Source organism: Amblyomma americanum, chromosome 10 (assembly GCF_052857255.1).
Source record: "Amblyomma americanum isolate KBUSLIRL-KWMA chromosome 10, ASM5285725v1, whole genome shotgun sequence".
Lineage (NCBI taxonomy): Eukaryota > Metazoa > Arthropoda > Arachnida > Ixodida > Ixodidae > Amblyomma > Amblyomma americanum.
Genome location: NC_135506.1, coordinates 6,388,937 through 6,402,617, shown reverse-complemented (window position 1 = coordinate 6,402,617; position 13,681 = coordinate 6,388,937). Strand labels below are relative to the sequence as shown.

At 44.2% G+C, this 13,681-nt stretch overlaps 1 protein-coding gene across 4 annotated transcripts in view; it reads left to right on the top strand.

Moving 5' to 3' along the window:
* Positions 1-13,681, top strand: part of l(2)gd1 (lethal (2) giant discs 1) — a 32,261-nt gene that overhangs the window by 6,737 nt on the left and 11,843 nt on the right. For 2 of the 4 annotated variants that reach the window (XM_077640128.1, XM_077640127.1), the window contains exons 5-15: positions 7-160; positions 1,527-1,641; positions 3,701-3,853; positions 5,393-5,553; positions 6,144-6,228; positions 6,964-7,077; positions 8,628-8,782; positions 9,027-9,099; positions 10,488-10,676; positions 11,979-12,118; positions 12,459-12,515. In XM_077640128.1, the coding sequence (XP_077496254.1) occupies positions 7-160; positions 1,527-1,641; positions 3,701-3,853; positions 5,393-5,553; positions 6,144-6,228; positions 6,964-7,077; positions 8,628-8,782; positions 9,027-9,099; positions 10,488-10,676; positions 11,979-12,118; positions 12,459-12,515 (1,396 nt within the window). The remainder of the gene's footprint in view (positions 1-6; positions 161-1,526; positions 1,642-3,700; positions 3,854-5,392; positions 5,554-6,143; positions 6,229-6,963; positions 7,078-8,627; positions 8,783-9,026; positions 9,100-10,487; positions 10,677-11,978; positions 12,119-12,458; positions 12,516-13,681) is intronic. The other 2 variants (XM_077640130.1, XM_077640129.1) reach the window with 1 other exon arrangement.

Sequence of the window (13,681 nt, the reverse complement as noted above, 5' to 3'; positions counted from 1 at the left end):
TGCCAGCCCTTCACCGGCAAGCTCAGCGTCAAGCCCCAGTGGTGAGATGCCGCTCGTTGAGACCCTTCAGGAGCGTCTGCGCATGTACAGTGCGGCTGAGTCAGCAGCCAAGTCTCTCGGCGACAACTCCAAGGCTAGGCGTTACGGCCGGGCTATCAAGGTGCGTTTCATGCTTCAGTCATGCATTGTGGCTTGGCAGGTTCTGTATTGGACTGAAGCATTGGCCAGAACATTGGTGACTACAAGGAGGAGCTGGAGAGTTTTGACACCCGCTTTGAAGGCTAGTTTGACTGGACTGCTCATAAGGCTTGTCATCACTTCTTGTAATGTTGTTGAAACCAGTAGTTTTATTATGAAATGGCAGATTGCTTACTGGAGGACACATCCACTTACTTCAGGAACAGTTTTCACTTGCAAGCATCGCATCATTCATGGTGAAAAACTAAATGCAGTGTGAAGAACAAAACAGACCCACAGAAGAAGCACACACACAGGTGCCATCTCATAGCTCACATCTAATTGTAGGGATAAATACAAAAAAAAAATACAGCAAAAGTGCATGCTTTACCTTTGAAGGAGCCAATTAAAAAAATAAATGCTTGCAAATGCTAAGAGTATAAAGTAAAAGAAAACGTTAATAATGCACTTCAGTGCATTTACTGCCAGTGAAATCAAACACTGTCTCATAAAGATGAACTAAGTGTTGGCTGATGCAGTGAGACATGCAGAACACAGCACTAATGTTGGTTTCTTCTCTGATATTGTGGTTTGTCACACCATATGACATTTTTCATTGTGGACTGCCTTCAGGTTTTTCAGCATGCAGTGCTGCTGCATTGCCACTAATTCATGTCTCTTTCTTACTCTGTCCTCAAGTCTAGAAGATGCATTGTACCTGATGTTGAATTAGAAAGGTGACGGTATTGCTTGTCAAGTCCAAACTGCTTATCAGATCATGTTTCGTTACTTGTAGTGACAGCAGGCAACGTTGGGAAATTTAGTGTACCAGATGTCTTGTATACATTGTGGCATGAAGGTACTGGTGAAGATCAACACTGTTTCTACATTGTGTTGTCTTCAGTTGTGCTTGCTTCCTCATGAGGTTGCTTTCCTAAGAAACCCCACCAGCTTGTTAGTGTGCGTAATTTGATAATTTATGTGTCCACAGAATGCCCTGTTTGGCATGGTCAGCACTGAATTCTTCCAGCGAATCTTTTCGGTGCAAGGCTGCACTTTTTATTGGTCCATCTCTAGCATAACTGATGGAGCCTTGTTGGTGTTCACTGCTGGAAGTGTCTGAAGCAGCCTGCTATTGAATAGTGGTTTCAATAGCTGACATGTGTTAGGAAGGCTAATGTCAAGGCTGTTGCATCATTCAGCCATGTTGCTGATGGCAGCAATCAAATGGGCTGCAGCACTTTTTTATTCTTTGCACAGGCTTTTCCAAACCACAGTATTTTCTTAGCGGAACCATAAAAATGTGTGAGAAGCTTGTGCCGTTTTGACCTTGCTGGGGATTTGTGCAGACGTTGGAGTCCCTGCTGAAGAAGGCTAAGGCAGGTGCACCGGTGAGCGAAGAGGAAATTCCACCTCCTGTTGCTATCCCAAAGCCATCAGCCCCTGCAGCGTCAGAAGTTTCTCGTGAGTCACACCTCATTTTAAACTGCCCAAATAGTCTCCTCTTGTCCTGTGTGTCAGCCTCTAGCCTTGGTACTCAGTCCGAACAGCTGCATTTAGGGCAAGGCATTTAAAAAAAAAAGATTGACATTGCAAAAAAAAAGGATTTCCATTGCATACCGGGCTTGTGATGCACTATATAAATGAGTGGAATGTATGTGCTAGTTTACATCGAGCAACATAGCATTGTTGTGCTTTCGCTCGTTCCTTCCTGTCTTGTATTTCTTTCACACCATCTAGTCTATCCTAATTTTTATCTATCAGGTTAATGTTCTTTGTTTATATGGCACCCACTGTCATGTCTAGGGATGTGTGCAGCTAGAGAAATGTTGTGCAATGTCTGCAGAAACTTATATCCTATCAACTGATAGTGTTGCTTGGAAGTGCTTTGTACATCTAGCTTGTGGTGCTAGTGTCTTTCATAAACTGTATTGTCTCTTTCACCATCTTTGTTGCATTTCTATATCTTTTTTTTTTCTTATCTCCTTGCTCCTGGGTACCTAGACTGGCTTGTCTAGCTAGCTAGACACTACTGCTGGACTAGCTCAGCAAGGGCTTTTTTTTTGTATTGCCGGCTGTTGCAGTTGCTCTTCTGCAGGCATTCTTGTGTTGTGTGTTTATTGATGTTTTTCAGCTCAAAAGACAGTCAGTTAAAGGGGCATTTCTGAAACAAAGAAGGAACTAAACATGTTGAATGAGCAATGTCACATCCTTGAGAACATGACGAAATGAAATAGGACATTGCCTGTGCATTTGAAAGACTGGGCATGGACACATGGGTTTAAGTACGTGTGGCATCTGTATTGGAACATCTGTGTTCACCAGAAAGAGGGTGTCAGCGCTATGAACGTCCGCCACGACAATGTCCGCCACGAAAAACAGTCATTTTCACTGATGTCAGCTATCATAATGCCATGTAAACAACAATGCACCTTGCACCTTGTAAACAATAATGCACGTCCAAAGAACACACAACATGTTCTTTTACAAGAACTAACTCTGAATAATGTAGGTCTTTTCAGACACAAAATACTAAGTAATTTTAACTGGATCAGTATTCTGGGCCAAACATAAGCAGACCATGCATACAACTTATCCTTGGGTAGTTTTGTGAGATTATATAAATACATCATTTCTGTACAGATATCTCGGGCAGTAAAAAAAATCCATAAGCCCTGGATAACACCAGGTCTACTTACTAGAATTCAAGCGATAGGAGAGGATGTACACAATTTTTTGAAAACTATTGATTCTGATTTTTTTAAGGCATACAGATGCCTCCGTAACAAATTAATGAAAGATATAAGAGTCACCAGACATGACTGTTATTGTAATTTTTTTTTTAACCCAAACTCAGGAGTCTGGACAGACATGATGGGTAAAAAGTTGAACACGGTGCTTAATCATCGTTCTGCAGCTAACCAAGTTAAAACGATTATTCTACAAAGTGTGGAATTGTCAGGTAGCAAGGTGGCTGATGCATTTATTTAAATTTTTTTGTTTGATGGCTATTCAGACATCATATCGTAGGTTGTAGCTTTTCAGAGTTGTGCCTTTTTCAACCTCTAGTGTTATGACTGTACAGTACACAGTGTAGCACAGTTGGTTATCATTGCTCCACTTTTCTCTGTATGGGCCAAGAATACTGATGAAATGAAAACTTAATCATCAGTAGGGATAAGAGAAACGCAGTGGTACTAGTGCAATAATCAGTTATGCCAGCTGACTTTGCCCTTCAGATTCCTTGCTTTAGATTTTGCTTTATATCCCATTTTTGCTCTTTCTGGCAATTTAGGATATAATTTCAATTAATGCATAATGAACGCACACTTTAAAATAAACTATGCTAACTTGGGCTCAGTCGGAATATGCATTTTTAGATCGGAAATTTTTTTCTCGAAAACTGTCCGACCCACGTTCCTCTGCATTTGCTTTGAGGGAAGTTCCTTATCTCCCATGGAGGGAGGGCGCAAGTGCGTTGTTCTCTCTCCTCCACCCTTCTGTTCTCTTTCTGGATGCGAAGATGAGCATCCCAAGGTGGCCAAACTGGACAGGGGCCACGTTGCGCCTGACACCCCTCTTTCAGAGCCACCCGCCCCTCCTGCCGAAGAGCCCTCGGGGCCTGCTACAGCACCACCTGTGCCAGCTCGGAGGCCTGCACCCCCCATTCCTACACGTGAGTGCGGCCAACTTCGCCAGAATCAGCATCGGCGAAATTGCTTCACAGATGTAATTTACTAATTTTTGTAACAGTGCAAAAATTCCGCGCTTACAATAACACAAGTATGGATAATATTCATCTATTACTCAGAAAATCTGCATTTAGTGCGGAGCTATTTTGAATACGATAGCATTTAGGTTGTCATGTAACAAAAAATTTCCGGCTTCCCTGTCACAAAATTCTCTGATTGGTTGAGTTAGGTCACGCAACCTTGTGGTGTCATCACAACCTGGCCATCGGGACAGTTGGTAACCTGCTCATCGGATTTTGAGCAAGCTGTCCACGGTTGCCAAATTCAATGCAGCTGCCACCTGCCCACTGTGGTACTGCACATGAGCCTTACGAGAGCTGAGGTAGAGCAATTTGGGTCTCACAAGCCGCTCCAATGGCTGTGTTTGAAACAGCCACCTGGCGGTGCAGTGGCGCATCGCTTAACCGCTGCGCCACTGCTAGTAGGGGTGTGAGGACTCCCTGCTATCTGTGGATGCGACTGAGAGGGTCGTGACGTCATCAGAACCGTGTGACCACCACTGGACCAATCATAGGGCACCGTCAAATTTCAGAATCTGAGGACCCTCAAAGTTTGGATGTTGCCCACTTCCCAAAAAATTCAAAAGGACCCCCATAATTTTGGAAGGTGGCTTACCCCAGAAAATGAATTAAGGTGGATTAGTTGGGGTTGGTGGGTGTATTAAGGTGGATTAGTATAATCCGAAGTGATAATTTAATGGAAGGTGCTGGCGCATTCTAAGGTGATGACTCATGCATACCAGACAAGGGCAATGGAACCGGTTCCAACTGGAGTCTTGATGGGAAAATTGCAAAACATTAGACACGCATTGTGGACATCATAGCAGGCAACCTAAATGCTGTTGCATTTTCTTTAAGAATGTTACTAAGGCGGCCCCTAAATTTTTTTCAAGAATATTACATTTTGAGTGTACAAATTGCTGTTTTAATTTTTTTAGGCATCTCAGGCATTTAGAAAGATAATTTTCGTTAGGTTAGTATGAAGTACACCTCGGTTTGCACTAGATGGCAGCCAGCCATAGTGGTTCAAAATTATTGCTGCAACCAGAACAGTTTTTTTTAGGACGTTTTGCTCATGGTACATGGGGAATTCTGCATGTCTGTCTGTGTGTGTGTGCCGCATGTCTCTGTCGATCCCATCCATGGCAGTCGCATTTATATGCGGGCGAAGTGCTAGAGGTTCATGTACTGTTCAATATCATTGCACGTTAAAAAACACTTGGGGCATAAATTATTCGGAGCCCTCCACTACAGTGTCCCTCATAGCCTGAGTCGCTTTGGGAGTTTAAACCCCATAAAACCAAACATGTCTGTCTGATCTGTTATGTATTGTGAACTTGTGTTCTTGTGTCATCACGGTAGCCACAATGACAGCAATGCGCCTTCGATCAGAGGTGACATATTAGGCCTCTATTTTCTCCTCTAGAAAGGCGCACATATTCTGTCCGCTTATTCTGTCGTCAGGTCCAGTTCCAGAGCCTACTCCGGCAGCCCCTGCTGCCCCCACTGGCAACCCACAGGAGCAGCTGTTGGCGACACGTCGAGACCAATACAAGCGGGCTGCCATCAACGCCAAGAAGCGTGGCGACCAGCAGGCGGCCATCAACTACATCCGCACGGCCAAGGTGAGATGAGCTTCATCGGTAACCGTTTGTTGTGTGTAGATTGTGAGTCATTAAGCTGTGTGAGCTTGTTTTCTCACAGGAGCTATACCTTTTATGTTGCTGTAATTGCTGCCTACATAATATTCTGCGACGGTGTTACGCTAGCATTTAATTTTGTGTGCAAAAAGGCAGAGAAGAAGTGGAAAGAAAGAAAGGAGGCAGAGGAGAAGAATGAAGGAAGCAGAAAAAGGAGAGAAAAAAGCATTAACTTGAGATGTCACTGACAGTGGCACAGATGCCGTCATTTTTTTTCAGCCAGTGCTTTTTGAGCTTTTTTTTCACTATTTCATATCTACTCTGCTCATTGTGCGAAGCCGTACTGAGAAGTCAAACTTTGTACTGAAGCAAGAGAGCTGCATACTATTAGGGAATGCCAGATGCAAGTCTTGGTGCCTCACTTCCAATACCAATACCATGACTACCAGCAAACACTTATTCACTGTTGAACTAATCTACATTCCCTTTAACAATTTGATTTGAAATTTGATTTCAGTCGTCACATTGTAATGCTTACTTTGGTGTTTCTTTTTCTGTTTATTTCTCTCTTGTAGCAATTTGATGCAGTCCTCACAGCCATGCTTCAGGGGCAGCCTGTCGACCTGTCCAAAATGCCTCCCCCACCACCAGAGTTTGGAGGTGGGCACTGCATTTTCACTTCATTGTTTGGCACAAGCTGCTTCTCAAGCAGCAAGTTATAACAGAGCACCGTTGCGCTGTATAAGCAGTATAACTGAAGCTCGCATGGTGTGTATCACTTTTGCTCCTGTCTGTACAACCAGTCTCGCTTTTTCATCTCTACTTCAGAAAAGTTGTTAAGTCCACACCAGTAAGTTGTGGGAGTCATGTGCCTGATTTTGTTTTCATTCATTGCTGCTCTGAAGCCCCATGCAATACCTGCCATGGTGGTTCAGTGGCTTTGGCGTTCGGTTGCTGATCCCAAGGTCACGGGTTGGATCCCAGTCACGGTTGCCATATTTCGATGGAGGCGATATATGTTTTGGAGGATATACAAAAACACTAATGTGCTTTGCAGTATCAGTGCACAGTAAAGAACCCCGTTTATTCAGAATCCTCCATTACAGTGTTGCTCATAGTCCATGTGTCGCTTCAGGATGTTAAACCCCACAACTGACACGCCTCAGTCAAGAAGTGAGTGACTGTAGTGAATTAGCTGAAACCGGTCACTTGGCAGCTGGAGTGTGAATGTGCTTTGGGAGCTATGCAAAGTTCACTCAAAGAACACTTCTCTTTTTGTGCTCATGATGATGGTGCATGTGCTTGTCAAAAATTGGCCGCATAATTTTGACTTGGACAGGAGGAAGTGGAAGACTGATGTTTACTTGAAAATATATATTTTTTTCTTTCCAACAGGCGCCGACCAGGCTACAGCTGCACCAACTGCACCCCACAATGTGCAGACAGCAGAGGCACGGAAGCAGGCTTCTGGTGACAGCACTCCAATGCCATCTTACATCGATGAAAATGGTAATGCACTGCCTTTTCATCTTGCGTAGGTTGTAAGCTGGTAGCTGTTGCCACCTTTTTATTTAAAGAGCCACGAGAACAATACCATTCCTGTTTTTTTGTTCTTATTTTTGTTCTTAGTAAAAACTGATTCTATAGTTCTTTCTGCCTGTGTTGATGCTTGGTCAACTGCAAAAGATGCATTTACTCCTGCGAAAATTGGATTTAAAAGTTTTACACCACTCGATTCAAACTTGCGGTGTTTGAAAGTGAATGGCATTGTAGCCTAGCCTCAGGGATCTAGGTCTGAAAACACTTGATGCACCACAGTTCACTTACGAAGTCGGCTGATGATAGTCACACCTGGGCCCAATTACACATCACAGTCTCAAAACAGTCACAGATCGGTCACAAAGCCCTTCTCCTATTGGTCAGCACTGACAGGCAGACAGAGCTGCCACGATGGCTCAGTTGTTATGGCACTTGGCTGCTGACCTGAAAGATGCGGGCTCGATCCTGGCTGTGGCAGTCGAATTTCGATGGAGGCAAAAGTCTAGAGGCCTGTGTACTGTGTGATGTCAGTGCATGTTAAAGAACCCCAGGTGGTCGACATTTCAGGAGCCCTTCACTACGGCGTCCCTCATAGCCTGAGTCGCTTTGGGTTGTTAAACCCCCATAAACTAAACCAGGCAGACACATCAACCAACAAGAGTGGCGCTAATGGATCTGTTTATGAAAGGTTTGTGTTTTGATCATTCCGTAATTTGGCCCTGTATTTTATTTCTCAGATTTTTATAGCTTCTAAAAGCTTCATTACTGGTGAAAGTAGTATGATTGTAGTAGGGATGTGGTAATCAGTTGGTACAGGTCAACAGTAGTTTGTCCTGAGTGTCCCTTTAATGTGATTTCTTTTGTATTTGTTGACAAAGTACCGTCGTATGTCAACTGTACCACTCGATGGGCGGTACATGTTGACACTATCCATTGCATTTTAGTGAAATGCACGCTAACAATTAGCATGGTTCACAGTGTGCATGCGCCAGAGTGTGCTCGTGTGGTGGGTGCTATTTTTTGAGTTTAGCATATATGGCTTTTGCATATGCAAGGAGATAGCATAGCCAACATGATGGCACGCTCTGAAGCGGGGTCCTTCGCTTCGAAATGAATTTGGTAGTTACAGTGTTGTTTGGTGCGTCCACTGGTGCATAAATGGTGCATAAGGCTTCCGCATCTGGCGCTATGTTTTTATTTTTTTTATGATTCGGCAGCAGCTAAGCCGGACAAGAAATCTCAGTTTGCTGACCAAAATGTTTGACTTTATGAAAACCAGATGGTGCGACTGGGATTAATGTTATCATTGCCTCTGGGTTTACATATTGCTGAACTAAATGTGTGGGCATGACATGAAGTGTAACACCTTGTAAAGTGCTTTCATTCAGTGTACATAAATGTGCATATTCTAAAGCTCTGTAGTGCCAGCTGGCATGGCTACCAGTCCTTATGTCTCTGTGTGTCCTATTCCTCTGTGCTCTTTTGCTGCGACCTTGTCTGTCATTGTCCCTTCTGCACAGTTGAGGATGACCCAGCTCTGTTTGGGGGCCCTCCCCCTGCGACCACAATCATGGAGGCACTTCAGCAGAGGCTCGACAAGTACAAGAGCACTCACACTGAGGCCAAGGAACAAGGGAACGACCGGAAGGCACGGCGGCTGGAGCGCATCGTCAAGGTAGCAGGGCCTGCATCTCTTGCATCTCATTTAGTTTATCTTGTTTAGCATATTATTGGCCTATTTGTGTCATCATAACTCATGTAACTAGGCTCCCTGTTTTTGTGTGCACATGTTATCTGAAAATTCAATTTATGTGTGACTACATGCAGGAACTAAAAAATTAGCTACTGTAACGAGCTTAATTTCGGAAGTTTTGCAGCATTTTTCGATACCTAGAATTATTTTTTTTTTGCTTTGACAGCAATATGAAGATGCCATTAAACTGCACAAGGCTGGAAAACCAGTGGATTTCGAAGAGTTACCAGCTCCTCCAGGTATGTCAAACTGGCTTTCTTCTTGCTCAAGATAAAAAAACAGTTGTATGTGCTGTAATTCTTGATTCAGTGTAGTCTTCTTTTAAAAGTTCCCATCCTAGGCGTTTGGCTTTGTGCCTGCACTAAAGTGTATTCTGTAGCCTGTGTTCTGTATACTGGAAAAATTGCAGCGCAGCAGTAACAAATACGAGACGAGAAGGACGCAAACACAAGCGCTGCTAACAACTGTGTTTATTTATTTAGAATATTGGTGATACAATCATGGCTGCTAAAAATTTTGACATGGCACAAATTCATAAAATTTCCTCGCCACAGTACATTGCATGTGATGTGCAGAATTTTCGGTGTTCTGAACGCTCTCCCATTGTGGTAAATATGATACAAATGCGTGTGCCTCGACTGTCGGCTCTAATGGGGTGAGAAGGTCACGACTGGTTCAGGATTTTGGTGGAAGTATTGTGGCAAGCTGCTGCGTATAGCCATTGTGGCTGCTGAAAACTGGGGGTGTCAGTGAGGGAATGTTGAGGTGGCATTGCATGGTTTATATGCATGACTGCTACGACGTTGTCTGCGTGCGAGAAATACTGCACTTGCCGTTCGCATAGCCCGCACCTATGAAAACTTGAGTGGGGCCACACTGCCTGCACATTGCCAACGTTGCGATTGCAGTGATGCAGTACGCAGCAATGGACACCGAGCAGAAGCATTTGCGCCATTTTGTCGCCCTGTAGGGACATACTATATTTACACGAATATAATGCGAGTTTTTTTTTATTTTTTAGAACTTAACTCATGTTATATTCAAACCAAGGTATGAGTATAAGGAGTTTCTTTTTCTCTCAACACTCCTCAAGATATCTACAGCAAGCTTCAACATCAGGCTCTCAAGTTGTCAGGAGGAGGAGCCAGCTTTTTGACGACCCTGGGACGTGCGGCATGCACGAGCAAAGGAGTGGCTATAAATGTGAAAAGAATGCGGCGTGCATTAATGCGGCTAAAGCCTTGCTGCATTTGATGATTTCGCGCGCATTTCTGAAATGTTCTCTTAAATAATATCTGCGCATCTTTTGCTTCCGTATTTTTGCGTGCTGTCTCAGTTTTTTTCGAGCTCTTGGCTGTAGTTGGATTGAACAGGCTGTGATCACGTTAGAATCGTAATATTTTATTTTCTTGTTTTTGTGAGGTCTCAAAGCTTCAAAATAACAGGTTCCAGAATTCACTTGAGCTGCAAATAAATTTTTATCAAAACACTTCCTTGCTTCCGCATATGGATTTTTCTCAATATTGGTGATACAAATTTGGGGTGATAACGAATATCTTAGCGACCACATAAGATTCTTATCATCAGAATTTTTATTGCACTTCCTAACCTGAAATTTCGGCTTCAGGTTTTGGGCCAATCCCTGTTCCGTCCACACCTGCTCCAAAGCCGGAGCAGGAGCCACCCAAGCCTGCTCCCAAGCCTCCTGCAAAACCGGCTCCAAAGCCAGCTGTCAAGCCAGCTGCTCCACAACCAGGCGCTGCAAAGCCCGCTGCTGGCGCAGCCCAGTCCGGATCTGGTTCACCAAAGAAGCCATGTGAGTGCAAGCAGAACCCATGATTGGCAAATTCTGAGTGCTGCAAAGCACAGAAGCTGGGCCCTTTTAAATTTGTTTCTTCTGTTAGAGTCACAGTAGATGCAAATCTAAAGGCATGCACCGTGATTAAGGGCCTAAAATTTAGTAAATAGCTGCATGAGCAGCTTTTTGCGCTTGTTAAGTTACTTCCATCAACTACCGGCACTCCGCAGAAGCTCTGTAGTTCTGAGGGTTGGTGCCACTGCAATTGGAACAGCGGCCCTTCGGTCAGCTATCGACACTTCCTTGAGCACCGAGTGCTAAATGCTTCTTGGTAGATTGTAGAGCAAATATAAAATTGCAACCACATTTTAGCATCCCTGATATCTCGTTTGTCTCACCTTTATTTATGGTGTCATGCTTTGGTTTTGATTTTAAGTCTACTATTTTCAAATTTAAAAAAAAAAATGGATAAACTTACAATCATGTAAATATGATACTGAGTTAAGGTATGGTGCTCATATATATTGCGCCCGTGTACTGGTGTGGCCAGACTAGCATGCAGAATTCTCTCTTAAAGCGGCTCTGAAGCACCTTCCGAGGAGAGCACATCAACTCGCTCAATTATTGTATTGTGTTGTCATGAAAACCTGAGCCAAATAATGCTCTTCTGCACGCAGCAGAGGACCTACAATCACACGCGAAAGTTGCCGAGCCTTCCGTGGTGACGTTTTCTTGCTGGCGCCCTCCTCCGTCACTCGCACCTGTGTATGCAAGTTGAGAGGTGGCCATTGGTTAGATTCTCTCAGACGTTGGGCAGCTACCACCACCGCGGCCAATAAGCCGCATAGCTCCGGTGGGTCGGGAAGCTCCGCTCCCAGAGGAGATGGGGCCGGCGAAGGAGCGCTGACCTTCCAGCATGCAAAAAGTGATGAGATGAGAGGAGAGGGAAAGGCACGAAGATGCTGAAATTCAAATTTTGACTACAGATAACTCAGCTTCTACAAAGCACATTAAAAAAATTCTTGCTGGGCAATATTCATGAAGCGGCGTGCTTTAACATCCCGGCCATACTGCAACTTTATCAGAGCCCCTTTCAGAGCCCCTTTAATAACCAGCACTCTATACATTTAAGATATGCGCATCGGACTGTGATGCACCTCGTAAGCATCCTAGACAAGCATGACTTAGTTTGCGGATCTGCTGCCATTTTGATTGTACCACAGCGGTCAAAGTGTAGCTGTGCTGACGTCACATAGGTTGATAGCAAATGAGTGGCATTGTAGCCAAGACAGGCTGGTGTTCCTGCTTGACTGTGTGCAGTGAGGCGTGGGTTGTCGACCACCATTGACAAGCAGATGCAGTTTCTACTGGAAAGGCAGCGGCTGTTCCGTGAGGCGGCCTTGGAGGCGAAGCGCCGGGGAGAGGTGGAACAGGCCAAGCAGTACCTCCGCACCATGAAGGTATGTGTTCTCCCCATTATAGCCAACTTCTGTGGAATTTTTGCATTAGTGTCAAGTTCTACCTGTTACTTGCACCATGAAGGCATCTGGAACCCTGTAGAAATTTGAGACTGGTGCTTATAAGATGCATTAATCAAGGCGTTCCTTTCTTGTGTAACACCCCCTCAACCCCTCCCCCCCTGCCATGTCATTAGTTGTCACAGTTAATGCTGTTCTTACCAGTGGAAAATAAGTATACTTGAAGAGGCAGATATTTTGAAAAGCTCATTGCCTATACTCAGAATAAGCAAAATGAAAGGCTTTGCCCTTGTGATACCCAGTGAGTGTTTCAATTCTGCAGGGAATTGAGCCCATGATCCATGCTACGGAATGCGGCCTACCCATTGATGCATCTAGTGTGAGTACATTTTCTTGTATGTACTTAAAAATTCTAAATTATTAATGCGATAGTATTATAAGCATCATCAGGAAAAAAATGTGTTGTCGGTCATAAAATTCGCTGGTTGACTGCCTGAAAGGAAGTAACGTCACCAGACTGGATAATTCCCCTTGATTGGAGAGAAATGACGTCACTTTCGGTAAAGTCATCAACAGCTTGCATTGCTATCGCATTGCCAGTACGTATGTAATTGTCATCCCTGTGAACTTTTGTTTGGCTTGAAAGAATGTTAGTGCACAAGGGGAACTGGATATGTACCATATTTACTCTGTTGTAATGTGTGCCTCTTTTTCTTGGTCAGAAAAAGAAAAATTGCAATGACTTTGTTGTAACATGCACCAGATTTTCACGCTTAGATGAAGACATGAAACTACTTCTTGCTTGGAACAACCAACCTTTATTGCACTCGCTCTAATGTCATGATGAAGTAAATGGTGCCACCGCCTCGGTCGTCTTTCCCCATCTGGCTGGCAAAATCGTCATCACTCATCATCGCTGTCAGAAGCCTCCTTGTCACTATCAATGGCCCAAAGAATTTCATCCTTGGTGCCGTTCATGACATTTGAAATTCTGCACTTCTTGAAGGTCTTGTTGACGATAGCAGACGGGATCGTGCATCATGCATTCTTTACCCAGCCTGCAAGGTCCTGTAATGAGGCACACTTCATCCTGTCGCTTGATGTTTCTGGAAACTGACCATTCCTCACTGTACAAACCCTTCCCAGTCAAGTTGTTGGCGAAAAACCCGGTCTCTCTCCTCCTGTAAATCGCACACAGAAGTTTCAGGAGCACCAAATCCACACGAGGTGGCTTGATTGCCACTTGCCGCTGCACGCAAGATCGGCCTTTTTTTTTTCAACCTGCCATCTTATTGAACTCGGCGTGTCATCGCTGCTGACGCTTCCATATTGGCTCAAGTTGAAGTCGGAGCCTTGCTGATGAAACAGTGCAGATGCTCGTGAATGCTGTAGGTGATAGGGCGATACTGAGGCACAAAAAAATACCCAGCTGCCATTTTCTGATGCCGATGACAACAGGGCATTGCTGGTGTAGTTTCATTTTTGTGCTCGATTCTAACGTGCATGTTATTTTTAAATAAAAAGGGTGCACATTAGAATCTAGTG